Source organism: Mustela putorius, unplaced genomic scaffold (genome assembly GCF_011764305.1).
Source record: "Mustela putorius furo isolate JIRA1106 unplaced genomic scaffold, ASM1176430v1.1 tig00003858_pilon_pilon_pilon, whole genome shotgun sequence".
Taxonomy (NCBI): Eukaryota; Metazoa; Chordata; class Mammalia; order Carnivora; family Mustelidae; genus Mustela; species Mustela putorius.
This window is the reverse complement of record NW_025422010.1, coordinates 19,393,292-19,420,769: the sequence shown is the minus strand read 5'-3', so window position 1 is coordinate 19,420,769 and position 27,478 is coordinate 19,393,292. Positions and strand designations below refer to the sequence as shown.

The following is a 27,478-nucleotide window of genomic DNA, read 5'->3' as shown; positions in this document are numbered from 1 at the left end:
AGGCTTTAACCCACTGAGCCACCCAGATGCCCCAAACTTCCCCCTTTTAACAAGGACACCCAGCAGATTAGATTAGGGGCCTGCCTGGCTTCAGTACAATCTCAACTAATTACATCTGCAATGACTCTGTAGCCAAAGAACTCATTCTGAAGTACTAGGCTTGGGACTCAGCAAAAGAATCTGGGGGGCAGGGGGTACACAAACCAGCCAAAAGCAGAGAAGGAGGAGGAAAACAAGCTGAGCATGAGGTCAGAAGTCTCACCTTGAGCCATGGGGCTCTCCACTACCTGCTCTCGTGTGCCCCAGGCCAGGACTGGTCACTGTGTCCTAAGCCCTGGCCCATTGGCCCCAACCCACATGCATGACGGTTTTCTCCTCTGACTGCTGTATTCCACTGGTGGGACCACGACCTGGTCTCCCCCAGGCTCCTAGGCCCTCTCATCATGCAGAGAACTGAAGCAGAACCACCAAGAGAAGGTTCTAACTCCCAAGCCCTACCTCTATGACTCATTTTATTTCCTGTAAATCAAACTGGTTGAAAAGCAGCAACCAGTGCTTGCATACTTCAAATACATCTGTACACCTGAAGCACTGAAAATCATTTCTCTCTACAGCAACGTGCGGAGTCCCAGGATAACCTCCATGCTTCTTCAAAAGGCGATAAAATCTGGCCTGAGGGTGTTGGCCCCGAGGTACTAGCATCCCCACTGGATGGTCGACGTGCCCAGCTGATCCCTTCCTTCTGCTGCTCACAGCACTAGGGAAGGTTCGAAGGAAAGCCAATGGCTCAGTACGGAGGGCATTCTGGGGGCCATTTGGGGTCGGGAGTCTGAGTGAGGCCTGGGGATGGCTGAAGGCTTCCTCAGTCTGTCCACTCACAGCCCCCCACGCCTGAGGTTTCGCTGACGCCTGGTTGCAGACATAGATGGATACAAATAAAGATGCTTCCCAGCCAGCCCATGCTACTGGGGTATGGGGGTCCTGGTCTTTTAACAAGGAAAAGTTCCTCGATGGGAAAAGCATGCTTGGGAGGGTTAGATGTTGCACAGAGCCTCACAGAAGATGCTCGACATCCATCAAATCAGGTACATTTATTTCAGAAGAGACAAGGCAATGACATTTTTTTTTCTTCTGAGAAGGTCAGTCCAGAAATTAGTTAGCAGCTTTATTTATTTATTTTTTTGAGATGTGCCATTTCCTCCAACTCATTTTTTCAAACTAAACTAGGCTGACAGATTGGGACTGATGAGATCACAGGCAAGGTCTTAATTTAGTTATTACCCGTCCCCTGCCTTCCCTCCAAAATTTTTAGTATAAAAAGGAAAGGCTACAACTTGACTTCAGTTACCATACTTTCCTCATCTGACTTTGGAAAGCAGATAAAGGGAGCTAAAATCTTTTATACCTTTTCCTTCCTGCTGAGTCCGCACTTTAAAGAGCCAACACTCCAGAGCTCACATCTTTGTGTCCACCCGCACCTCAAAGCCTTTTTAAACCTCTTTGAAAATTCCTCCCAAAGGATGAGACAGCCTAGTCAGTCACTGCAAAGAACACCTTTCTGCCTGTTCAGAGTGAAATGACTCTCAAAGCGGAGCTGGGGGCGGGCGCTTCCAGCGGACTTGGCAGCCATCGTCTGTGTGCCATGCAGATGCCTGAAAACTGGAGGACTTCGGTGGAGCGCTGAATGATACCACACGCCTGAGGAAAGGTGTCACCCACTTGCAATGAGGGCTCTTGCCTCCTATCATTCTCAAGGACAAACGTTCGACGCTCCGGAACTGGAAGCACCAAAAGAAAAGGACCATGATGGTTACTAAATAGAAATGCCCTAAAAGGTCACAGGCCACCTGCTGTCTTCGGTCTTCATGCTCAGAAGCTCCACTGTCTGCTCTGATGGCCCCGTTCTATCCAGCCAGCAACCCGCTTTCCACCAGCACTTGCTGGTCTGCCAAGGCTGGTCATCTGTAAGGGCGTATCTCATCCCCGAGGACCAAGGTTTGTCTTCACTTCTGCTGAACCTCTCTTCCCCAGCAGACAGAGGGGCTCTCGGTAAAGATGCAGATTAGAGCAAACCGTGCCTGGCTTTTCTCTAACAACCAAGTGGCCTGCGGCCCCCACCTCCCAACTCCCCTCCTCATGGGATTCTCAGGAGCACCTTGTTCCAGATGCTCTGGCACGGGATCACTGGTCATCTCTCCTCCATGACAGAGGGCTTGCTCATACATTTGTGATAGGTTTTTGAAGACTTCAAGTCATTTTTAAATGTTTGTTTAAAAAATAAACCCACTTTTAAAAGACAATACACAATATACATATCCACTAATTTTCTATAAGAATAAAGTTACCAACAAAGTCCTGCAATGCCTGCCCTTGACTTTTGGTTAGCTGGAGTACTCCTGTTCAAGTGCAAGGGAGACCATGCTGGTCCTCTACTGGGCACCCTCCATGGCTCTCATCAGGCTCACGATAAAAACAGACATCATCACAATGCATCCTCCAAGACTTCTCTCTCCTTCTCTCTACTCCTCCCATGCCAGCTTTCCTACAGTTCTGCAGGCACACCGCTCACCCACGTTCCACCATTAGTGACTCAACTGCTGCTGTTCCACCTACCCTGAATGCCCTTCCCTGCTGGGAAAGCTCAGGGCTGGCTCCCTCACCTCCTTCAGACCTATGCTTGAAAGTTTCCCCACTGGGGTGCCTGGGTGGCTCAGCCTGTTAAGTAACTGACTCTTGATCTCAGCTCAGGTCATGATCTCAGGATCATGAGTTCAAACCCCACAATGGGCTGTGGAGCCTACTTAAATAACAAAAAAGGCTCCCCATCCGTAGGGCCTCCCCCACCCCCAGCCCACCTCCCCAGCTAGCCTGGAAGTCCCTGAAGCACGATCTTTGTCTGCTTTATTTATAGAAATATCCCATCACTACAAACACCCAGCACAGGGCAGGTGCCAGTACTCCCAAAGGGACCACTCTGCATTCCACATAGTTAAGGAACTACTTTATCTGGCACCTTCTGCCTGGACGCACGTCTCTTTCCCCAGAAATAAGTTATATATAAACTTATATACAGGCAGTTCAACGAAACGGACTCTGGCTGTTCCCATTCACTCTGTGTCATCCATCCTTCTATGAGGAGGAGGCCTGGAGAACCCTAGGCCACTGCAATGAGGCCATGCCAGTACAAATCCAGTGTTCTAAAACAGGACGCTCATGCTGACTTCAACAGGGCAGATGGGACTGACCCTGGCTGGGTTCGTGAGTGTTATGTTTGCCTCCATTAGGACAAGGTAAATGAGCTCACTCTGTGGTTACAACTCGCTGCCAGCCTCTCTGGAAAACAGTGTCCATCCAGATTCCAAGATACATTTCACTTCTGAAGAGTCTTTACCCTGTACTGAAAACCATCACCAACCTCCATGACAGTTACCCCTGCTGACGGAACCACCCTGAGCTGGGTCTAGCATCTCCAGCCGCTGGCGAGCTGCGGTGCAGGTGGTCATCCATCACAGCTCCCCTCCTCTCCCTGCCTCTGGCCCCCTGTACAGCCCGTGGTGAAACTTGCTAGCCTTGGCTCTGAGGAGCACTCAAGATGCTCCGGGGAAGATGGTGTGCCAGGCCCCTCAGGGTCCCCTTTAGGCAGACAGCAGTCACTGCGTGCAGGGGCTCTGGCTTCACAATCCCCTAGCTAGTGAATGCTGGGCTGAGTGATAACGAGGAACAGTCTAACATGTTGTGGAGATCGAGAAATGTCACGTCTATGACATTTCCGCTAATTTACTAACCTAGTGATTCCATCAGTGCAGAATTGAAGTTAACCTAACGTGGCTCCTTAGTGAGGTCATGTTGACGGCTATCAACCTCCACTCGCTTGGAAAGCACATGAACCATCTATTTCCCAGTCCTCCCAGCTCTGCCAGCAATCCGCCTGAGGCCTGCCTGCTCACTTGTGATGTTTAGGGCTCACCCACTGCTACCACCTTGGTCTCTTTTTGATTTTTTTAGGCAACATCTGCCTGGCAGTTGACTTAGAACTTCTTTCATTCTTGGTGATATTTTAAAGGTCATTTGTTGTTTCTAAATTCTTTCCGTTCCCTGGGATCTAGGCCCCGAGGACTGGCACTCACTTCAAAATATAAGGCCTCTCTGTTCACTTATTCCACAATAAGTGGTATCTATTTACTGAGCGCCAGTGGTGTGCCCAGCCCGACGCCTGGTTTAGAGTCGACATTTCACAGTTCCACCGGGTAGAGCAGCGAAAAGGAGGCCAGCGGCTGACTTCTGCTCGGTCTTTATACCATCAACCCCAAGAAGTTAACCATCTCTCCCTTCCCTCTTCTGAATGTGGTTTGAAAAGCCCCAGGGCTATCGCTGGTGTTTTATTTGATTGTGGCAAAATACATATAGAACAGAAAATAAATCAAGCATCCGTAGGTGTACGACTGGCCGTTAATAAGTACAGGCGCAAGGCCGTGCCTTCACCGCCACTGCTTCCAGAACTCTTCCATAACCCCACACAGAGGCTCCATCTCCCTTCACCCAGTCCCTGGCAATGTTGATCTGCAAGTGTCTCTCTAGATTTATCTCTTCCAGATACTCTGTATAAATGGAATCATACACTCTGTGAACTTCTGCGTCTGGCCTATTTTGGTCAGCATGATGTTTTCAGGGTTTATACCTACTTTATTAGGCATGTTAGCAGCCCTTTCATCCTTGATTACGGCTGAGTATTATTTCTTCGCAGGGACAGCCCGTATTTTGTTTATCCGCAGACACCTGCTGATGGACACTCAGTTTGTTTCCACCTTCTGACTGTTGTAAACGGTGCTACTATGAACACTGGCACACAACTATGATTTGAACTCCTTTTTTCGATGCTTTTAGGAATACACCTGGTAGTGGGATTGTTGGGTTATAGGATAATTTTATGTTTAACTTTTTGAGAAACTGCCAAACTGTTTTCCATAGTGGCTATACCATTTTACATTCCCACCAGCCATGTACAAGGCTGCCAGCTATTCTTCCTTTTTCTCAATTCTTTTTCCTCACTCGGGACTTTAGGGCTCCTCAAACTATTCTTCCAAGCTTACCTACTAGTCTGGGGCCTTTAGCAAATAAATTTTTAAAAGAAGAATTCAATAGTTTTCTCAAAATCCACCAGGACATACTGTCTTATAATATTTAGATTTTTAACCTCCCACCTCTCCCTTTGATTACGAAAACGAGCTTTGCAATCTGATGCCTGGATCTGGATTCTACCCCTCACTTTCCAGTCATGTGCTCCAGCTTCCTCCTTTGTAAACTGGGATGTTGAGTGTTTTCGTTTACTATGGCTGCGGTAACAAATCGCCACAGTCATTAGCTTAGAACAAGAGTCATTATCTTATTAACTCTGGTGGTCAGAACTCTGAAATGGGTCTTGTAGGGCTAACATCGAGGGGTTAGAGCCAGATCCCCTGAGGGCTCAAAGAAAGAATCTGTTTTCTTGCCTCTTACAGCTTCCGCCACAGTCCTTGGCTCAAAGCCCCTTTCTCCATCTTCAAGGCCAACAATGGCGAGTGAGTCTTTCTCACATCCTATCACTCTGACATAGACTCTGCTGCCTCCCTCTTCTACCTTTAAGAACCCCGGTGATTACCTGGGCAAACCTAGATAACCCAGGATCCGCGACCTCAACTCCCCTTGCCATGTAACCACATATTCACAGGCGCCAGGGATACGACGTGGACATCTCTGGCCAGCATCATTCTACTTAACACTTATTGTGTTAAGCAATACCTTCTTCTCAAGGTTGTTTCTAAATTCTCTGCATTCCTCAAAATACATAGTTCTGAAGACTAGAAGTCACTTAGAAGATCTCTCTACTCACTTACTCAACAAATACCCACTGAATTAATGAAACAAAGCATATAAAGTACTTAGAGCCTCGTACCCAGTAAGCACTTAATAAATGTTACCCATCATCACTGTATGATCCACGTGTTTTATAATCCCTTTTGGCCATGGGATTGTAGCCACAAGAATCCACTTCATAGTCTGAACATTCTGGGACCAGTCTTCCTAAAACCCAGCCAAGCACTACCTTTTTTCACAACCATCAAGTCCAACACAACTTTCCCATCACTAACCTGTGTATGGGTTACAACAATAGTGGAACCGGAGCATGGCGGATCCCCTCACCATATCCCCTGACCGCGAGGAGATGAAGCACAACATGGGGCTGGTCCAGAACTCATGATACCATCTGGTTCCAATAGCAGAGCCGAAGCTTCCATCACTGGGTCTCTAACCTGTGTCCAGCCTGCAGCCTTCAGCCCCACCTGGCTCAAAGGTCAGCAACATGACCCTGAAACACGCTGAGCGTGGTGCTCTGTACTTTACTAGCACACGAAGCCTTCCAGCAGGTCCCCAAGGCCAGCTGCAGAGAATTCACTGATTTTGAAGAAGGTGATGATAGGTTTTCCTTCAAGAAGAGTCCATCCTCCGTCAGAACCACACCTTTTACTGAAGGTGCTCACCTCTACCTCAGATGTTGTTGAGATTCCTCTAACATCACAGAAAGAAGTGGGAGAACATGAAGCTGGCCGAGACCCCAATGTTTGTTTCTAAGCAGCTACCCTGACATTGATCATTATGTCCACCTGAGTTTGATGCAAGTGTTGTCTTTTATCATATTTGGTCCTCCGTTTTTATGATTTTTCTCCTTCCTGTTTTAAGCTGTTTTTCCATACTCACGGGTTGGCAATGAATCCCAGAACAGATGCTTCCTTCCCCTGGTGTCTGAGCCTGGAGCCCCAATTCCCCTCCATGGTGGTGGCTCTGTCACAGAGTCAGCAGGCCTGGGGAGAGCAGCCTCCATACCGAGGTCTTCAGTCCAGAGTGGCAAGTAGGCCCCAGGTCCAGCCTGCAGTCTTGAGAGTCTGGTGTGTGCCAGTCGGAGATCATCATGAAGACACTTGGCTTGAGTGGGAACCGCTGTGAGACTGGGCTTCAGGACTCTGATGGGCCCTTCTCGGTCTCCTTCCCCATGTATAAGAGGCAGGATACCACTACTCAGGCCATTCCATTTGTAGTCCAGATCTTTAAGCTCTCTAATGAACACATCTGGCCTTACCTGTAAAGCCTCAATCCTTTCCAACCCTAGCAGGCAAACCTGAGCTCAATCCTCACTGCAACAATGTGTCCTCTGGTGTTGTGCCACACAGGTGCCTCAGTACACCCAAGGTGGCAGAATCGTAGACCCCTGCCCATGCACCCGCCCCTCCCCTCGGAGAGCATGACCAGGATCCCTCCTCCCCACCACCACTGGACTAGAGCTCATCCACATGTCCCTCTGTTGGGACAATCTCATGGCTGCTGCCGAGCCGAGGTGGGGGCAATTCTCCTTCCCTTTCTCAAAAGGCTGGGTCACATCCTCCCATTCATTAGCTCTTGACCACAATTTCCTTCTGTCATCTCAGAAACCATATTATCTTCCTGGTATCCCCTCAGGTTGTTTCTTTCATCTAAGGACAATCCAGCCTTGCCAATAACGCAGAGGAAGAGAGGAGAGCACCTCCAGCCCTTTTATTGTCCTCTGGCACAGGAGAAGCTGCTCTCACCTGGGCAGATACAACAAACTGTGGCCCAGCCCATAGCCTGTGGGTCCCACAACAGCTCTTAGCTTGCTTTCCTGCCCTAAATTCCAGTTCTCAGATCTTCAGATAAGCTAATAATCCTTCCTGACTCCTTCTGGAAATTTCCCAGCAAAACTGCTAGCAACTGCATGCTTTCTGGACTGTTTATGCTGTTCCTGGGTCAAAGGTGTGCCAGGAAGGCCAGCTCTGTCCTGTAGGCCGGCAAGCCCATCGGCCCAAATATCTTCCTCACTACATCCTCTTGCTACAGCAGGCCAGGAGCTTAGCTGCCTCTGCACCCTTCCACAGCATCAGCACCCCCAGAGATGGGCAAGCCTACTCATCTGGCCCACTCCTTTGGTTCTGTCTTGATTTTATTTGGGAATTAAAGGCTATCTACGTTTATTTTATGGTTAAAAATTATGACAAGAACACAAATGTAAATAAACAATGATTAATTATACTAAAAATGGCATGAGTGAGGTTTCAGTTCGGTAAGAGCCTCAAAAGAAAAATAAAACAGGATGGTTCAGGAAATAAGGCACAATAACTGTGAGAGTGAGACTGAGTGAGAGAGATTCAGAGTATTCGCTTTAACAGATGACAGCTGGGTAATTTTAATTAAAAACTGTATTTAAAATAGGAATATACACCGACTACACAAACCCTAGTTGATGAGGGAACTCAGTTCTGCTATTCTGAAACCACTGAAAAGCTGGAAAATTATGTTCCCTATTTCAGTTGGTTTAAAAAAATAGGTATTTACTTCCAAGAAAACAAATCTTTAAACTCTATCATCATTGGTGGTATCTTTTGGGTTATACAGTGCTATTTTATACCAAATTATAGACAGGTACACTGGGCCTTGGTCCATGCATCTAACTCAAGACTTTTTTAGCAACTTTCATTTGATATGGCTCAGAGATTATTAGTGGGGGCTATATGGTTTTCTGTAAATCCAGAGGCACTAAAACAAAATGGTCCTTATGGCAGGACCTCTGCTCTAGGGTGGTGTCTCTAACCTTCCTATTCACAGGGAACACTCGGCAGGTCACAGGTCAACGGGGAGGAGCCTAAAGGTCATAGGTTAATGGGGGAAGAGCCTAAAGGGTACAGAGCATCAGGGACCCTGAGGTCTTATAGCTCTGTTTCCTTGCTGCCATCAGGCTGCTGTGAGTAGACTTATCCGCAACAAGAATCCGACCTATTTGTTGCCAGGAGTTTTAATATCAGGGTTATAGAAATTTCCATCACAGTCACTTTCATTTAATAGCACTTTCCAAAAGAACAATGGAAGAACTGGAGAGACATGTGTTCCAGATCTCAGTAGCCCAGGAATAAAAATCGGCACCCAAAAAGAACCTGCTGGCAAATTTGTCATTCTGCTCTCCTACAGAGCCCTCAGAGCCAGCACCAAAACTAAGTTCAGGCACAGACCTGGCGGGATATTTACTGACCAGAGCATACAGCCCTAGTGAAAAAAAAGAAAACCGAACAAAGCAGAAAAAGAAAAAAACAAAAAACAAAAAGTAACTTTTTCTGTTAGGTTTTCTATAAAAATGTATTTGAGTGCAATTAGATAGATAGTCCATCAGAGAATCTCACTGAGCCTTTAGTCACTATCAGGGAGCATTATTTTCTACAGTCTTCTCTAGATGTTTCTAGTGGGAGTGGGGTGGAAAACAGTCCATTTGGGATGGTTCTATGAGGTCCTGTTTGTGAGAACAGTGTGGGATTCTCTGGCCAGGCCAACAGTCCCCCCACCCATCGTCACTGGAACACCTCCTACTGCAGGGAGGCTGACAGGGCAGCTCTCGCTAGCGTGGTACCTGCCATTCCTGGTATCGTGCTGCCGCATGTTCTTGATAAAATGAATCTTCTTAAAGTTCTTTGGTCTGGGCGAACCTGAGAGAGTTCGACATCTGAAAAATAAAGTCATTTCAAAAACACGGGTCAGTTGCTTCTAGGACAGCTGAGACATCTCCACACAAAGACAGGAAGGAAGACCAGACAAATGGTTTGAATCACCCCCAGGATAATGAGGACAATACGGCTAGAAGCTTTAAAAAAAAAAAAAAAAAGCCACACACCAACGAAAGACAACTTCCTTGATAATCCTGATAATCACTTATATGGGTCTCTGAAAAGCCAGCTAATGAAAACTATTGTCCTGAGTTACAATAACATAACCCCCACGGATTCCAAAGCCATTATTCTTTCTTGTCATCTTAAAAAGAATCCTCCTGTATCAACACTGGTAATGGGAACAGAAAACTGTAAATTTAAAGAATTTACAGGGGGAAGAAAAACACTGGAAAATTTAGTTTAAGAGCAATGCCAAATCATTTTTCTTCCATAGCAGGACTCTGGCCTGAACCACCTGGACGGCTGTTCCAGCTTAACTTGCTTAACTTGTACGCCTGGAAGTCATGGCTTTACTTTGAAAGGGCGGCTGTTTTCTTTCTTTTTTTCCCTCAATATTCATTTTTAAATGAATATTTGTTGAACAAAATGACTTGGATTCAAAGTTACTTTTTTCCTGGAATATATGACACTGCTTGCACTACAGGACTAACAACACACGACAGGCTACAAAGATCTTGTTTGTGTATTTTTCAAAGTTACCTGGCAAACTCTAAAGTTATACAACTGTAACAGCAAGAAAAAGGGCAAGAAAAAAAAAATTCAACAAATAAGTCTGAAATTTGGTCCTGTCTTCAGAAAAGGAGCTGTGACGTCTCTGGGTTTCTGCTACCCATTTTTTTTTTTTTTTTTGGTCTACTTAAACCTGTCTGACCATTGGCCCCAAGGGCTGGCTCCTGCCACGGGTCGTGGGTACCTGGGACCTTAGGCTTCAAAGAGTGAGTTTTAGAGCAGTAGTGCCTGGCTTCCCAAAGCTATGCTGAGCTCTGGGCTGGGGCCACCACCGATGGTTGGTCAGTTCTGAACTCTGAGGCTTCAGGTAAGACTGACAAGATGACCCAACAAGGAGGTACAGCTGAGGGCTGGTGGGCCACGGGGGCATGCTGGGGTACAGGTGTGGGCAACAGGGATGGTCACAGACCTGCACAGCAACTCCAAGGGAAACTGGGTGCTGTCCCTGGCCTAGACGTCAGGTGTATGTTTCCCCAAGCCCCCTCATTCACCCTCTAGTAAAGACCCAGTCTTCCTAGAAGCCATACCCTGAGAATGCAGAGAATGATTTTTTCCCCCACTTAACTTGGAAAAAACAACATATTGAAGTGAATGAGTGCAGGCTAAAGCAAAGACATGGTATCAGACACTTGGTAGGTTTCATCGGGGAAAAAGGGGGTTCCCCAGTCCTTGGGTCTAGAGAAGGGAAAGCCCCCCTGTAAGTCATGTCCACCACATCAGGGCAGGGTCCATGGTCCATGCACACCACCCATGTGGGCGTCTAAGATACTTCAGCAGAAACCACGGTCCTCGCTGCTTCCAGCCCCAAACTCACCAACTCTGACACCCTATCACTTGTAATATATTTCAGATCCCTCCTGGCCCTGTTGTGAGGAATAACGCAACGTTATATACAAGAGATTCACCAACTGTCAGGTGACACATTCCAATACATCTGTACAAACAAGTAAATATTTGTATACAAATCTCAGTGTTGTGATTATTAACATACCATTAACTAGAAAGCATGCATACTGTTACTATTTGTTTCTTTTATTCTTAAAATTGTAGCTATCACCACTGGTCCTGAATTCCTGGTTTTAGATTCTTTCAAAGACCTTTATTTAGTTGATGTTTCCTGTGGCCTCCACTCGGGGTCTGAATAGACAGCACCCATCAATCCCCCTTCCCACTCCAAGTTTCCAAACTCAGAGTTAGTCTTAACTGAGGTTCAACAGCACGGTGCCTCAGTCTGCCTTCTTGGGGCAGCTCCCTGGAAGCAGACCGAGGACCCTGAACTGCCTCAGTTCTACCTCCAAAATGACCATTTGAGTCTGCAGGCCCCAAATGTCTCTCTCATACAGACTACACACTGCAGAAGGTTCTAGAGACATGTAGCTACTGGAGAGAAGACAATCTCCGAAAGCATAAGGCTATGCTTCCACTGGTTTCTGGAGAGAGCCAAGTGTCCAGCAGTGTCCTCACACCCTTACCCTGCTTCCTCCCAAATAGCAGAGCTTCCTGAGCCAGCCAGACTGAGGACAGTGGGCCAAGGGCTCTGAGGGTAAAGGATAGGTATTCCTGCCCCCCAGCAGCTGGAAGCTGGTACCCTTCAGGTTTAAGCACAATATTCCTCTGCCTCCTGCTAGAACTGGAAGTTGGCAACAGGGCCACAGGTGGTTGTTGGCACTCACAGGGGAAGGAGGAGGCACCAGTAATCACTAAACGGTACAGTAGCCAGTACCCATCAACCCAGACAGGCTGGAAAACAGGGGCAGGTGGAGATGGCTGGCACATCTGCCACCACCAAACTGAGGTTTTTCTGGACACCTCATAGCAATGTCCTGGGCCTTAATAAGGGTACCAGGTCACCACCAGGCAGGTGCAAAGTCCAAAGCCTCTCATTAGGAATACTTAACTCTTGGAGTTCTAGGCAGGTGCAGGACACTAACTTACTAGCAAACTGTGATATGCAAGAGAAAAGTGAGACTTTCAAAAAGAATGTATCAGCCCCCAATTATAAGGGCATATGCTACTAATCTAGCCCCTCCTTCAGCAAGTTGTGTGTTGTCTTGCATTTTTTTTAAAAGCATTCAACTAACCCACCAGGGAATCTAAAATGTTTTAAAAGAGAACTGTGGCATTAGCAACAATTGCCAAGGAAACTGGAAGACCGAGCCCTCAGTTTGTGGCAGGTTAAGCAAAGAACGAATTAATTTCAGTATCCATTTAAAAACATACATCTTAAATGATGCAAAATTAAATTAGGATAGAATTAAATTAAAAACTAATTTAATGAAAGATTAGCTCTTTCTTGTTAGCACTGATTACAGCCTACACTTAATTATGCAAAAGGTTTTTAATAGATGCCTTGCAGCCATTTGTTCAATGTGCTGAGTTTGAAAGCAAGCTGGGCTAATAGCCTTCCGCCCCCACGGTTCCCAGAACACTTCAGTATCCTTACTGGTACATTCATTTCACAAAACTGCCAGCCAGAAAGGACCTCAGAGAACAGTCAATTTGCCCTCCCATTTTACAGATGGGAAAACTGAGGCCCCAGAGAAGCTAAATAAAATGTCCAAGGCCCTGTAACCAGTTAGTAGAAAAATCAAACCAAGAATTCAGGACCCCAGACGCCCAAATGAATATCCCTTCTGCTATACCATGCTAATTTTATTTCCGAGAAATAAGCACATTTTTAAGTTAGTTGTTATTTTTATTCCTATTGTAATTCCACACAGCATTACATTAGTTTCACGTGTACAATACAGTCATTCAACAATACTGTACAGCATCTAGTGCTCATCCTTTCTAAGTAAATATTAGAACTTTGGAAAAAAAAAAGTCTATTATGGAAAATAAAGCCTTCCCAAACCGCCCAAGTTCCCCCTGGTTTCAGACTTGTTTTTTAAATTTTTTATTTACACAAGATTTGTTGGAAATTAAGTATTCTATAAGTAAGTGTTGGATAAGTTATAGCTAAGGCAGATAAGCCCTTTTTACTGTGGTCATTTGTAGTATCCGACAACGAAGGGTAGAGGGCAGAAGATCAGCCTGGGTGGACTCTGGAAGGAAGGTACAGAGGTGAACATGCGGCACGTGACCAAGCACACAGCACCGTACTGCTCCTCGCCCTTCTCCCCGCCCCCCTTTAACCACCTGAATCCCTGAGGACAGAGTAACATATTTTTACCCGGTTTTCGCTGACTCACAGCTACTACACTGTTTTAACTGAGGCTTCTCACAGCCTCTGGACACACCAAGCGCTTTTTAGTCCTATTCACTGATCTCCCCATTTGTGGCCAAGAGTGACCTTAACCTGCTCCAATACCAAAGCCGCTCACAGCCACCTGAGAATATTTTTCCTCCACTTTCTAGGATTACTCTGGACCAGAGCCAGCTCCCTAAGTGGACTTTTTGTGCAGCTTTTTACAGGACTACCTAAGGAAACCGCCTTCTCCCAACATTTAATAGCGAGGGATAGAAGAACACTCACACCCAAGGCACATTAATCACACAGTCACACGCCATTCACCCTAAACGGGTCCCAGAGATTACGTACATTTTCAGAAAGACTTTGAAAGTGGAAATCGGACCGGCTGGCTCTAACTTTTGTCTTTGCAACATCCGCAGCTAGACTCCGCTATCACCCAATACTTTTGATCAAATCCGCCACCGATGTTCCAGCTTCTAGCCAGGTAGTCCGTGGACAGGACTAACCCGGGAGCAAAGCCCCAGGCTGGGAAGGAGCGGGCTTTAGGGTGAGAAGCCTCGGTCCACAGCCGCGCTCTTTCAAGCTCAAAAAAGGAGCCCACACTCCGGAAACTGGGCCAGGAACCAAAGCAAAAGGTATGCGGACGTGGATACCGGAAGCTGGGCTAGCCAATAGGAGCATACGTTCTTCCATGGGCCGCCCCCGGCGCAATCCAGGCGCATGCCCTGTGAAGCCGTGGCGCATGCCCTGCGAAGCCGTGGCGCCTGCCCTGTGAAGCCACGGCGCATGCCCTGTTAAACATCTGTGCCCCATCCTGGCTCAGTTCCTTCTGCCGGAGGAGCACCCCGCGACCAACTGCGCTGAACCGCCACGACGATCGAAGGAGCTATGCTGTGTCAATACAGTCTCCTCCACTCAAAAAGGGCCAGGGGAGACCAAGACATAGATGGGGGTGGGCGGGGAGGTGCAGGATGAGAGCAAGGAAAGCTGCCGAAGGCACAGCACAGTTCAGCAACTGCTATCTCCCAAACACCTTGCAAGCAAGCACCTTTCCAATCCCAGTGGAGAAATCACTTTCAGCCCAAGGAAGCCCTCACAGCTATCCCCATTGAGTTCCCCCAGCAACTGGTGATGGAGTCATGTGGTGGGCACCTGCTAATGAAATCCAGGATCGTGATCACTATGTCACTGCGCCTAAGAAAGCTGGGACAATGATGAGCTCGTCTTCAAGCAGCAGCTTTCCCATTGCAAAGGAAACAGCACGCAATCCACCACGCAAACTGGGCTTTCCCAATACATAATTGACATTTAATACTGCTCTAGTGGTCCTCAGACTTGGTGTTTCCAAACTATGAGTCTGGGGATCAGGCCACCATTTAAAAAGATTAATTCTGCTGATCAAAGGCTTAAAAAAAAAAAAATCAAACTTTAGCTGTCATATTGTACTTCAGGCCACTTACATACACATAAATGCAACAGTAAAAACTTACCTCCGCAGAGGGGCATTCTCCTCAATATCTTCCAGGGTCTCCAAGGATGATCTCTGGGAGATGAGGCGACGTCTGCAGGAAAGAGGGAAGAAAATCTACAAGTTAAAACCGGATTGTAAAATGGATCGGCATTTCTGTAATCTAAAACTGTTCTAAAAACTAAAGTTCATTAAAAAAAAAAAAAAAGACTAGACAAAAGCTGTCTTTTAAGAGGCTGCCATGTTCCCAGCCTGCACCCTAAATGCCAGGCCCATCTCACCCTGCTGAATTTTGAACATTCCCCCTGGTTAATAGGGCCACTTGATGTTGATCAGGGAAGTGACTGATGTTTTTACGCTGCAGTTTTATCAAAAAAGACAAGGTCCCTCTTATTTAACTTGGAAACTGTGCAGTTTTTATAAAACATTAGATTATACTGTTAAGTATTCAAGTACCCCATGGTCTGAACCAAGTTAACTGATAAATATTACATTTTAAAACCATATTAAATAAAATCTCAAAATCATTAGGATGCAATAAAAAAGTTATGGTCTCTGGATGGCCATGATTTCAAAAGCAACTAGCAACGTGGAAGACATTACTCCTTTGGGAAAGTTTCCCTGGGACCATAAGATTAGACACCTGGGCATGATTAGGTAAAACATGGACTCTGGGGCTGCTAAAGAATTGCAAACCACCAGCCAAAACCTCCTTAATCTAATTCCTTTTGCCAGATGAAAGAACAGGTGAATCCCATGGTGAACATAGAAGGCCCTGGCATGTAGTCTGGGACCCCACAGGCTCTCATCCAACATTCAGGCCAGGGTGTTCACCCTGGACAAAGAAGTCCATTCACAAAAGCACATAACCTGACAATTTCCCTATCAAAAAGCTGTATCCACATCTTCCTACACCAGGAAAATAAGGTGCTTATTTGGAAAAGAACCAAATTTGAGGGGCGCCTGGCTGGCTCAGTCAGTAGAGCACTCAACTCTTGATCTCGGGATTGTGAGTTCAAGTCCCATGCTCGGTATAGAGATTACTTAACAATAAAATCTTATGGGGCAGCTGGGTGGCTCAGTGGTTGGGTGTCCAACCCTTGATTTTGGCTCAGGTCATGATCTGGGGGTTATGGGATCAAGCCTTACATCCGGCTGAGTGTTCAGCTCAGAGTCTGCTTCTGCCTCTCCCTCTACTCATCCCCCTACTCATCTGTGTTCTTTATTATGCTATTAATTAACTAATTAATTAAATCTTAAAAAAGGAAAAAAGTAGTCTGTATGCCCAAGGTGGGGCTTGAACTCACAACCCTGTGATCAAGAGTCACGTGTTCTACCAACTGAGCCAGCTAGGTACCCCCGATTTGTTTTCTAAAAGCCAGTACACCTGGGACACTTGGGTGGCTCTGTCAGTTGAATGTCTGCTTTCAGCTCAGGTCATGATCCCAGGGTCCTGGGATCGAGTCCCAGCCGGGAGTCTGCTTCTCCTTCTGCCTGCTGCTCTGCCTGCTTGTGCTATCTCTTTCTGTCTCTCTCACTCTCTCCGTCACATAAATAAATACATCTTTAAAAGAAAAAAAAAAAAAAAAAGCCAGTAAAGCCAGTACATCTGATGGTCTCTTCATGAGTTGAACAGGTATAGATTCACACACACACACGAGAATTTAAGGTCTGGTACCCTTAAAGGGAATAAAAATCAAATCCCAAATACCCACTGGTTCCTTTAAATTTGGTGACTGTGCTTCTCTTCTTCATGAAGGGAACCCAAGCAATATCCATTTGACCTTCGAACACCATGGGACTGGCTGTGCAGGTCCATTTATATGTGAACATTTTTGATAACTACAGAACAGGACTGCAAGTATATTTTAACATTCCTTATGGTTTTAACATTTTCTTTTCTTCAGATTCCTTTATTGTAAGAATACAGTATATAATACCTATAATGTGCAAAATATGTGTTCATCAACTATTTGTCATTGGTAAGGCTTCCTTCTGGTCAATAGTAGGCTACTAATAGTTGTGGGGGAGTAAAAAAAAAAAAAAAACTACATGCAGATTTTCCACTACACATAGGGGTAGGGGGCAGTCAGTGTTCCTAACCCCCACGTTGTCTAGGGCCAACTGCATATATTCTCTGAGATGGACATACAGAGCTTGCAAACAACATTATAGTCAAAAGGCACCCTGAAAACAAAGATAAGATGCCCGCCCTTCCCACATAAAATAAGCCTGTGTTCACGGCCACAAGGGCATGCCCTGTGGTGTTAACCCAGGGGTGCTCCTCTCTGCCTCCTGCCACCTGTTAGATCCTTCCAAGGCATGTAATAAACTCTCCCCTTGCTTTCTATCCTCAGAAAGCCCAAAATGGAAGAGAAGGCTCAGGGCAGGGGGCTGACCTTCACCAGGCTCTTTCCACCCTTCAGTCGGCCTCATAAGCTAAGTCCATTATGACACAAAGTCCTCATCCCTGGGCACAGGTAACAAGCAGAGGTCTACGGCACGTTTATTTTTTTTTTTTTAAGTTTTATTTATTTATTTGACAGAGAGAGATGACAAGCAGACAGAGAGGCAGGCAGAGAGAGAGGAGGAAGCAAGCTCCCTGCTGAGCAGAGAGCCTGATGCGGGACTCGATCCCAGGACCCTGAGATCATGACCTGAGCCGAAGGCAGAGGCTTTAACCCACTGAGCCACCCAGGCACCCCTCTACGGCACGTTTAAATGACTGACAATGCATACCCTTCTTGGTAAGCAAGCAGATATTAAGAGCCAAAGCATTACGTTCCGACATCAACAAATGGGAAGACGCAGTGACCGGTCCTCCCATGGAATTGGCAGGTTTCCCTGCCCCATCTGAGGGTTACAATCTGGGCCTTTCCACACAGTCCCTGAATACTTTTGAGGCCAATGTGGCTCATATTCAACTGTGCACACAGTTTCCCTAAAGCCCCCAGACTTATTTGAGAACATTATCTTCCAAATGCTGACTCTGTCTAGACATGGAAGTGCTAACTAATCGTGAGGAGACTGCTTCTCTGGATACACCTCCACCTGGACCAAATTAATTCACTTATTATTAGGGCTGATGGTTCACTGCAGAGTGACTCACCGTGTGCTTCTGACACTCGGGGCTGCTTACTGAATCCACTGACACTGAAAACTTAAGGAAAGGTCACTGGGAGAAGAGAGGGGGAAAAAAATCACATGGAAAAACACATGACTGGGGTTAACAGGGGGAGAGACGAGGCAGGACCCAGGGCCAGTATTTGGAAAGTGTCTTTTAGGCAGAAGTGTCAGCGTAGTAACCATGAGTAGTTATCCATATGAACTGACGGCGGTAGAGGAGCTACCCGGCCACCCCAAAAGGCCTCCTGGCCACCGCTGTTGTCAACCCAGTCGGCAGCAATTCTGGGGACCTGAGGAGAGTGAAGGGCAAGGTGGGAACTGTACCCGGGACATCTTCATCAGGCCTTCTAGAAAGGGGCTGTCTCTTCTTAGCATTGTAAGCCAAGTGCCTCTGAGAGAGAGAGCTGATGGGGGCAGGGGGCTAAGTGCCAGAAGAGCCTCACCAGAGCTGAACTCTGAGCTCACTGCTGTCCCTGCTGATCAGGAAGCCCAGGCAAGGTCATCCTGGGGGCCAGCTGGGTCACCTGGCCAAGGGCAATCCCCTTAAGGGGGTGGGGGGGATGTGAAGCAGCAGGTTGGCTCAAAAGCAAAGAGCAGACAGTGGGCACCGCAGGGAACAGCGTGGGACTCTGACAGGACCAGCAAGTGATGAGGAAAATGGCCCCTGGCCTTAGCCTCAGTGTCAAACAAGAAGTTAAGTTTGGATCATTGCTCTCTCCCTTGGCTGCCCATTGGGACTCCTGGGGCCCTGTTAAAAATCTCTAGGGGGCAAAACATAAGATTTGAGAGCAAGAAGGGGCGTGGGCCATCTGGGCCAACCAACCCTATCCTCACAAAAAGGCAATTTCCTCCGTGGCTCCAGCCCTGCCCATGTAAGTGCCCCCTTCCTGGCTATGAGACGGGCCACTGGAGGGCACAGTTAGGCCTTCACAGGTGTGAAGGAAGCAAGGGCCTCATGGATACCTCAGTCACACAGGTGATGGGTGAGCTGAGGTCATGGCTTCAATCTGCTCAGACAGTTATTATGACCCCCCCCAAAAAAAACCCACAACCACCACAAAATAACCTATAACTAATTTAGTCATAAGACATGCACACACTTGTAATTTATTTGCTTTTTACCTATGTCTTTCACCCACTGACCATCTCTAAGCCCCAGACAACCTGAACCACACTAGACAGTGGGCTGACTCAAGCAAGGTGCCATTCATTCCTTACTTGTCTGGCCTAGGGATAGAACATGTTTCAGCAAACAGTAGGGACTCAATTAATGCTGACTGAATAAAACAATGAACTCCATCATCAGGCAGGTGGGTTTCGTGGACTTTTCCCAGAAAGCATCTGATCTTTCCCTCAGTGCTTTTCTATACACAATGATCAGCGGGCTCGCTCTACTCAGTTTAGAGTTCCCAGTTTGGTCAACAGAAGCCCCAACATCATCCTCAGAAAGCTTCCCAGTGTCGCATTACAACAGGAAGTCGAGGGAGGCAAAAGACACTCAACTAGCGGAAGGGCAGGAAGGGACAGCTGAGTAGTCTTGGGTATAAGGCATGCTGCTTAAAATGGGTTTCCTCTAAGGAGGGTGCCTGGGTGACTTGGTCATTAAGCGTCTGCCTTCGGCTCAGATTGTGATCTCAGGGTCCTGGGAGCTAACCTCGAGGTGGGCTCCCTGCTCAGCGGGCAACCTGCTTCTCCCTTTGCCTCTGCCCTTCCCCCAGACTTGTGCTCATGCTGTCTCTCATTCTCTCTCAAATAAAATCTCTTTAAAGGTGGGGGGGGGTTCTTCTGTTAGAGCTTATTACACATTCATTTTTCCAAGTGGAATTTGAACTGCTTTGTGACTATGAAAGGAATACATCTCACCAGAAAAAATCCAAAGCAGAAAATGTGTATGGAGTAGAAACAGAAATGACCTGTAGGTGTGGGGGAGCAGTCCAAGACCCTTTTGGGGTCTCAGAGACCTCTGAGGATGATCAGGGTGCAGACCCCCTCCCCCAGATAAAGCTGGTGCTACAGAGCTGTAGGCCAAGAGTTAGGGCTGGACATTGAAGAAGCCCCACCTTAACCAAGAGACATAGGGAGCTTCCTCTCTTAAGTCTCCCTTTCTGACTGTATTCAAAGCTCCCAAGGAGCCCAAATAGGACCTAGCAAGACAAGACAGGGAGGCCAGTAGCCTAGAACCTGGCAGGTCTGGCCTCTTTAGCAGACAGACAATCTCGGTAAAATGTTCTGAGATCCTCCCCCTGTCTCTTGCATCTCCACTTCACAGAACTAGTCTCTTGTTCCATAAATAGTGTTCAGCTCATGCACAAGAGGTGTTCCTAGAAAGCAGAGCAGAAGTCTGTAATTGGTAAACTTATTTACAAGGGGGCCTACTGCTTAAGGAACCCTAAAGAGAAGAACCTCCACATGTCCAAGAATTGACACTGTCATTGATACACCTTTTGTGAAAATGCTGGTTTTCAAATACCAGGCTTTCTGAAAGCCAAGTGCACCTCTAATCCACGCTGTTCCTCCTTTCATTTCTTCAACACGGCTCTGAGCTGTTGACATCACAACATCACAAGCTTACTCGACAGATTCAACAAGTAAGTTATGATGACTTTGTTCGTGATTTGGCAAAAGTTGAAGCCAAGATTCCAGATGCTCCTTTAGCAGAAGTCAAATGAGACCAGGCTCAGTGAAGAAGCAAATTGTTTTGTACCAATACATATGTGTTCACAGATGAAGAAAGAAAAGTCAGCTGTCACCTCTTAATAGAAGCAACATACACAGTCTAAAAGCAAAATTGGCCTGAGCTTCAGCCTGAAGATATGTGATTCAGACCCAGGCTTAATTCTGCTTTCCATGGATCTCAAGCTTTGTCCAGTAGCAAAGGTGGTGATGGACCTGAAGCTGGCCCTTACTGCCCACCTGGGAATGTCCGCCTGTCCGACTGTGTAAGCCCGGCGGAAAGTCATGGAATCCATCACTGCAGGGCCATTCTGACTGGGCCAGGCCCCCAGGCTGGGGCCATCAGCCAACACCCTACCACACCAGTCAGCCCTTGCCCTGCCTCTGAGCAAAGGACACATGGCTGGCTTGCCTGTGCAAGGAAAACCTTCCAGGGCAGCTCATGCATCTAAAGCCAGCTCCACACCTGGAATATGGACGGAAACAATTCAAATCCCCAGTGGGTCATGGAAATCTTCCTTGCAAAAGAAGGAAAATAGAGGATTATCTTTAAGAAAAGGAGAGGGTCACCTGGGTGTCTGTCAGTGAAGCATCTGACTCTTGATCTCAGCTCTGGTCATGATCTCAGCATTGTGAGATCAAGTCCCCCATCGGGCTCTACACTCAGTGCAGAGTCTGCTTGAGGTTCTCTCTTCTCCCTTTGTCCCTCCCCCTGCTCGTGCTCCCCCCCACTCCAATAAATAATCAAAATCTTTTACAAAATTTAAAAAAAAAAGGAGGAATGGAAACGGATTTTGAAAGTGGCTATGTTTTAAAATTTCTAGCTGATGAATCAGGCAGAAATCAAATTTTAAAATCAGTGCACCAAGCATTGCCAATCAGCTTCTTCAAATAAGATCTGTTTCTACATTTTTATACATAGGTCAAGAAAGCAACTTTAAATGTTTACAGAGAAGACAAAGGCATTTGGCTTGCCTGAGTTTGCTTTCATTTCAGAGTCCTCATCAGACTCGCCAAATCCTGGAAAACCAAGGTGTGAGGTTATCTTGGTATTTAGGGCTATTCAGAGACAGACTTGTTGGCAGGATTTAGTAAGCGGCCAGGCACTCGGTCCTCAGATGCCTACGTCCACCCTGCCCACCAGCACCTGCTAGCACTTTGCAAAACACTCTTTCTGTCATGTCACTCCCCGGGGTAAAAGCCACAAAGATTCACTGTGGGAACAGGTCCAACTCCTCTGACAAAGGGACTAGATGGGGAGGTGAGAAGACAGCAGTGTCACACAGCACCCTGAGCCACCACAAAGGCCCTTGCCCAGTCTCCTGGGACACCATCACGGCATCAGGAAATAAAGGGGCCAGCCAGGACCACAGACTGCGTGACAGGACTGCATCCTACACCCTGCTTTGCCTTGTCCTAGAGGGAAGGGCCTTGCCCTACAGCTGAGGGAACCGAGTTGACCAAATGTGCAGAAAGGCAAAAAGCAAAAGTGGGCATAATGGTTTGGGGAAAAAAAAAAAATCAATCAATCAATCAATTAATCAGGGTCCAGAAAGGTTTGGGGTTTTGTGTGGCTGAGAGATGAATGATGTTGTTCTTGCCACACGATGTGCCAGATACCAACCAGGGGGCGGGGGTAAAAGAGTGGGGACCTAACCAGGACATGGATGGGAAAGAGAGATGAACAATGGAAAACCACCCAAAAGTAAAAGGGTTGGCTTCACCCTGGAGACAAAAGAGCCCTATTGATCTAACATAACCAACGCAGGAAGTGTGGGGCCAACTCATGGATGTCCTGATTGGGCATCAGACTCTAAGCAATCAGATCCAGGGGTTCTCTGCAGAAGAATGGATTCCCTGGGCCTGGTGGGGGTCGGCGACTGGAAATGCAACACCGGGGCCCAGAGTCTAAGGCCAAGAGAGATCAGGTATGGCATGTGTGGGAGGCAGAAGAGGGCATGAGTGAGCTCAAAGGAGAACCAAAATTTAATTGGGAAGAGGCAAGGAGAAGGAGCAACCAGACTAGCGTGGGTGGTTCGAAAGGTAAACTCGGGGCAGATTTCTCATAACCTGCCTCACCAGAGCACAACAGGATGGAACACCAGGTATGTACCAGGCACAATCCTGGAAGCAAAATCAGGGAAGAACCTAAAAAGAGCTGGGAAACACGCCCCCCAATCAGACGCCCAGGGTCGGTTCCAGAAGAGGCTGGAATGGGTGCGTGGGGCTGGGGTTGGTGCCACGTTAAGTGTGAGCCCACCTTCATGCAGTGTGTCCTTCTGACAGTGGAACAACAAAAGAGGTGTGCAAACCCCTGCAGGGTTCCCATCAGGGAACGAGGGTGCGGATGCAGTCGGCTGGTGGAGGCCCACGGGCACCGAGTTATATCAGAAAGATGCGCGGCCTCCACTCAGCTCAAGCCTTTTCAGGAAGCATGTTGCATCCAGGACCTTCTTCTCAGCCCTCAGGATGGGCCCTGGTCTTAAATATCGCACCCTGACACTGGGCTGAACATGGGGGACCGCACTTCCTTTCCCCATCATTAGGAGGCCTCACGGGCGCTTTGCAGGAATGCCTCTGCAGGCTCAACACTTTCTAAGCCACGTACACAGTCTTCTATTGGAAGCCAAACCAGGGCTCTCTACGCCCAGCTGTATGGACTTTGCTGCACAAAGGCTGAGGTGCACCTGCTCTGGGAGAAAGCCCGACTCTGGCGGGAGGGGCACCTCTCTCCTGGGCTCCCCAGTCCTGGGAAGGTGAAAGGCCAACTGAGCTAATTCAACTCCAACCAGCAGGGAGTCAGGCAGGCTGGTTACGTCCATATCAGTATTTAAAGGGACCTTTAGGAAGCTGCCCTTCCAGCATAATCCCTCCCCTGAGCTTCTCCCTTGGTTCCCAGCCTGACCTTTCCCTGTTCTAAAGGGCCTTCAGAAGAAATGGATTTTGACAGCTCAGAAACAGCATGCAATTATTTATAGCAAATTCAGGATTGACGGGGTTCCATCAATCTTTATTTTCTAGTTTTCCAGATTAACCTCAGCCCACGCTCCATAACAGTTTATGGAAACAAAGATTGATGCTTCCTTACCCAGCCGGCTCCAAGCCACACCATCCTCTATCCTGACAATGGGCCCGGGTGACTTCATTCCTTTCTGGAAGGCTTTTTAAAAATGCCTTATTTCTCCCACCCCAAGATGTTAATTCCCTTTACCGAAGTTGAATGGGGACTGGAGACTTCAGAATCACTGGCCTCATAAGGGGTTTATGGGATAAGGAATGCCCCCAAGGGTGACCAAATCTTATTTCAAAAGAAAACTCACAATCTGCTTCACTTGCTCCTCATCCATCCAAATTCTACTGTCTCCTCCCAAGGCACCATGTAGAGCCACCTGCTCTGCGACGCTGTCCCTGACTATTTCTCAATTCCTACGTTTCATATCTTTACCGTATTAGGAACTATTCATATCTAGATACTTGTAGAATGATTGATTTTATTCTTATTTTATACCCTGTGTCTCCAACCAGACTGCAAGTACCTTGACCAGGTAACGGTCTTTCCTTCTTTGAACTCCTTTAATAACTACATTACCTTTGTCTCAGTAAGTGCTCCATAAATCCTGAAGTAGAGCACAGACAACCGTCTGTAGCTACCACTGGCCCACGCGGGGCAAGGGGCTTGGAGAGGCCAAAGATAGATCTTAACTGCTCCCGGGAGACCCTCAGACAAGCCCATAGAAGCCAAAGCCATATTGAAAGTGAGGTCCAAAACAAAAGCTGGGACCTCAGGGATCATCAGATCGCTGATATTCAAACTTCTGAGCAGCAGGATGTTTTTTTTTTTTTTCAAATTAACTTTACGTCAAATCCCAAGATGTAATACAGATTAATTAAAACTTTTATAAGTTGGATGTATAAAATACACTTATGACTCAACCACTATTAGAGCAGAGAAGCTATTTTGATGTACAAACATGAAACCAGGAATTATGGATGACATTTCTAGTCTAAGATCAATGTCAGCACCTAATTTGTTTCTTTTGGTCTTGGTTGTGCAGGACAGAGATAATCTCAACTGACACAGATAAGGAGCTGCCTATGGCAACCATTTTTAAACATCTCAGGACCCAATTCAATTAAAGAGATGTGGCAGGTGAAGCTTAGTTGCACAAAATCCACTTATTCTGGCAGCACAAATTAATTAATGCATAATTAAGGCACACATGGTCACCCGTGTGATAGGGTTTGCTAGAGAACACCGTCAGGTTCATGTTTTACTGCAGTTTTTAAAACATTTCTATACAACTATATACGCATAAATATGTATGATATATGCTACATGTATACATACATATGTACATGTGTACATGTGAACATATATTATAAACACACAATGTAATATATGAATATAGATTACATGTATTATATATACAGATGTATATGTGTATATGTATACACATGTATATATTATACACATGTACACATACATATACACATGTACATTATACCTCAAAATGTTAAATACAGAACTACACCACATGACTGGCAATTCCATTCCTAGCTATAACCCAAGAGAAATAAAGGCACACGTACGTAATAATTTGCACAAGAAGGTTCAAAACAGCACAGTTCCCAACAGCCAAGATGGGAGAACCACCCACACGTCCAGCAACTCATGAAAGGGTGCGTAAGAGACAACGGGATTCAGCCGTAAAAAGAACGAACTATGGACACAAGCTCTAAAACGGAGGAACCTTGAAAATATGAGTGAGGTGAAAGAAGCCAGTCACAAAAGAGCATGTATTGTGGGATTCCAATTGTACGAACCGCCCAGAACAGGCCAATCCCTGGAGACACGCCGCGCGCTAGTGGTTGTCCAGCGCTGGGCGTGAGAAGTGCGGGGATGCGGAATGGCTGCCAACGGCCGGAGGGTTCCTTCTCAGGCTGATGAAAATGTTCGAAAATTACATAGTGACGACGGTTGTACAACTCCGTGAATACACTAAACCCACTGAATAGTACCCTTGAAATGGATGGTGTGTGAACTGTATCTCAATCAAGCTGTTAAAATACTTACATACGAGATATATATATGTTAAAATATCTATGCTATATATATAGAGAGAGAAAAATGCATATTGAGGAAAACACATAGTGAAAAATAGATCAACTGTTTGTGGAATTGCGAAAGTTCTTGCCGAGATCCTCAGAGCTCTAGATAACACAGTTTTGAAGACTATGGCTCTGGTTCAATTTCCCTCGCCCAGAGCTATGGGAACTGCGAGCCTCCCCGGCCTGCCCAGGCCGCAGCCAGACGGGAGGAAAGCAAGGCCCAGGCGCAGACTACCTCACCGCAGATGGGTTTCCTTTCCTTCCTCAGGTGACTTGGACCGGTCCTTTCAGGTCTGTGTCCAGCCCTCAGCAGAGCAGGCAGTGCAGGAAGCAGAGAAGGTGGACCTGGGCAAACCCTGGAGAGGCACGGCCAGCTCCTTGCTTTCGCAGGGCCCCCAGAGCTGCATCGCCCCCCGCCTGCTGAGTGCCCACACGGCCGCCATCTTTCTCCCTGTGGGGCCAACAGGCAACCTCCGGGATGAACTCACCAGAGTGCTGGTTTGTTGGGACTTCTCATCTCCCTAAGCTCTAGCGGAAGCTACGTGAACAAAGCGCTCCCTTTTTATTAAAAGCTGATTCTGTTTTCTAAGAGAGAACCCGAGAGCACCTTCAGGCATCCAAGAGGCAAGACGGAAGACAATACCCGCTCTGAGGTGCTTCTGTGCTCCTGTCAGCGTCTGGGGAGGTAGTTTAATTTTTTAACAGCTCTTGCGGAGCCCTTTGAAAATATATTATTAGTGCATCTGCTTTGCCGTATGCATAATTAGCAACCACAGTTCTAATTACCAGGCTGTTCAGGAAAGGTTTCCAAAGTGAATTTGCGGCAGAAGAACTGTGCCTAAAACCACATGAATATTCACTTAGATGTAATGTGGATTCAACTGTTTATTGGATTCTTTGCAAAAGCCTATCCCAGAGGTCTGAATGGTCCCTTTATGCCAGGGCTTCCGTAGGATACCATGGTTATTGTAGAAAATAACATATTCTGAACAACCTGGAAGGTGGGGGAGGGGGGAAAATACAAGGTTTTCAACCAATGCCTTCAGAAATGGGCTAAAATAAAAGCAATCAGCCGCCATTTTATTTCCCCAAGGATTTTTTTTTTTTTTTTTAAGATTTTACTTATATATGAGAGAGAAAGAGGAAGCACGAGCAGGGGGAGGAGGCAGAGGGAGAGGGAGAAGCAGACTCCCTGCTGAGTGGGGAGCCCCAACACAGGAGCTCAATCCCAGGACCCTGGGACCATGACCAGAGCCAAAGCCAGGAGTTTCACCGACAAGGCCACCCAGGCACCCCTTCCCTAAGGAGGCTCACTGGTGTCACTCTTTAGCCCAGGAGCCTTAAACTGGGATGCCTGACTTCCCAGGAGTCCTGTGCACATTTAAAACCAGATGTAAAGGTGGTTATGTATGTATGGCATATGCTCACTTCTCCCTCTTTTGTAAAAAAGAGAGTCTAGGAAATCCCAAGGGAAGATTAGAAACCACTGTTACCAAGCAGAGGATGGTGCTAACGGGGTGGCAGGGTTAATGGAGAGAGTTCCAGATTCAACTGTCACTATCATGTGACTCTAAGCAAGATGGCATTGCTGTCATTATTACTGTCACCACCATACATACACAAGTACTCACAGTCCTG

At 46.8% G+C, this 27,478-nt stretch overlaps 1 protein-coding gene across 2 annotated transcripts in view; it reads right to left on the bottom strand.

Annotated features, from left to right (window-relative positions):
- Positions 1-27,478, bottom strand: part of CABLES1 (Cdk5 and Abl enzyme substrate 1) — a 109,502-nt gene that overhangs the window by 49,198 nt on the left and 32,826 nt on the right. For both annotated transcript variants that reach the window (XM_045065444.1, XM_013051260.2), the window contains exons 2-3: positions 14,955-15,026; positions 9,446-9,538 (exon numbers count right to left, since the gene is read on the bottom strand). In XM_045065444.1, the coding sequence (XP_044921379.1) occupies positions 9,446-9,538; positions 14,955-15,026 (165 nt within the window). The remainder of the gene's footprint in view (positions 1-9,445; positions 9,539-14,954; positions 15,027-27,478) is intronic.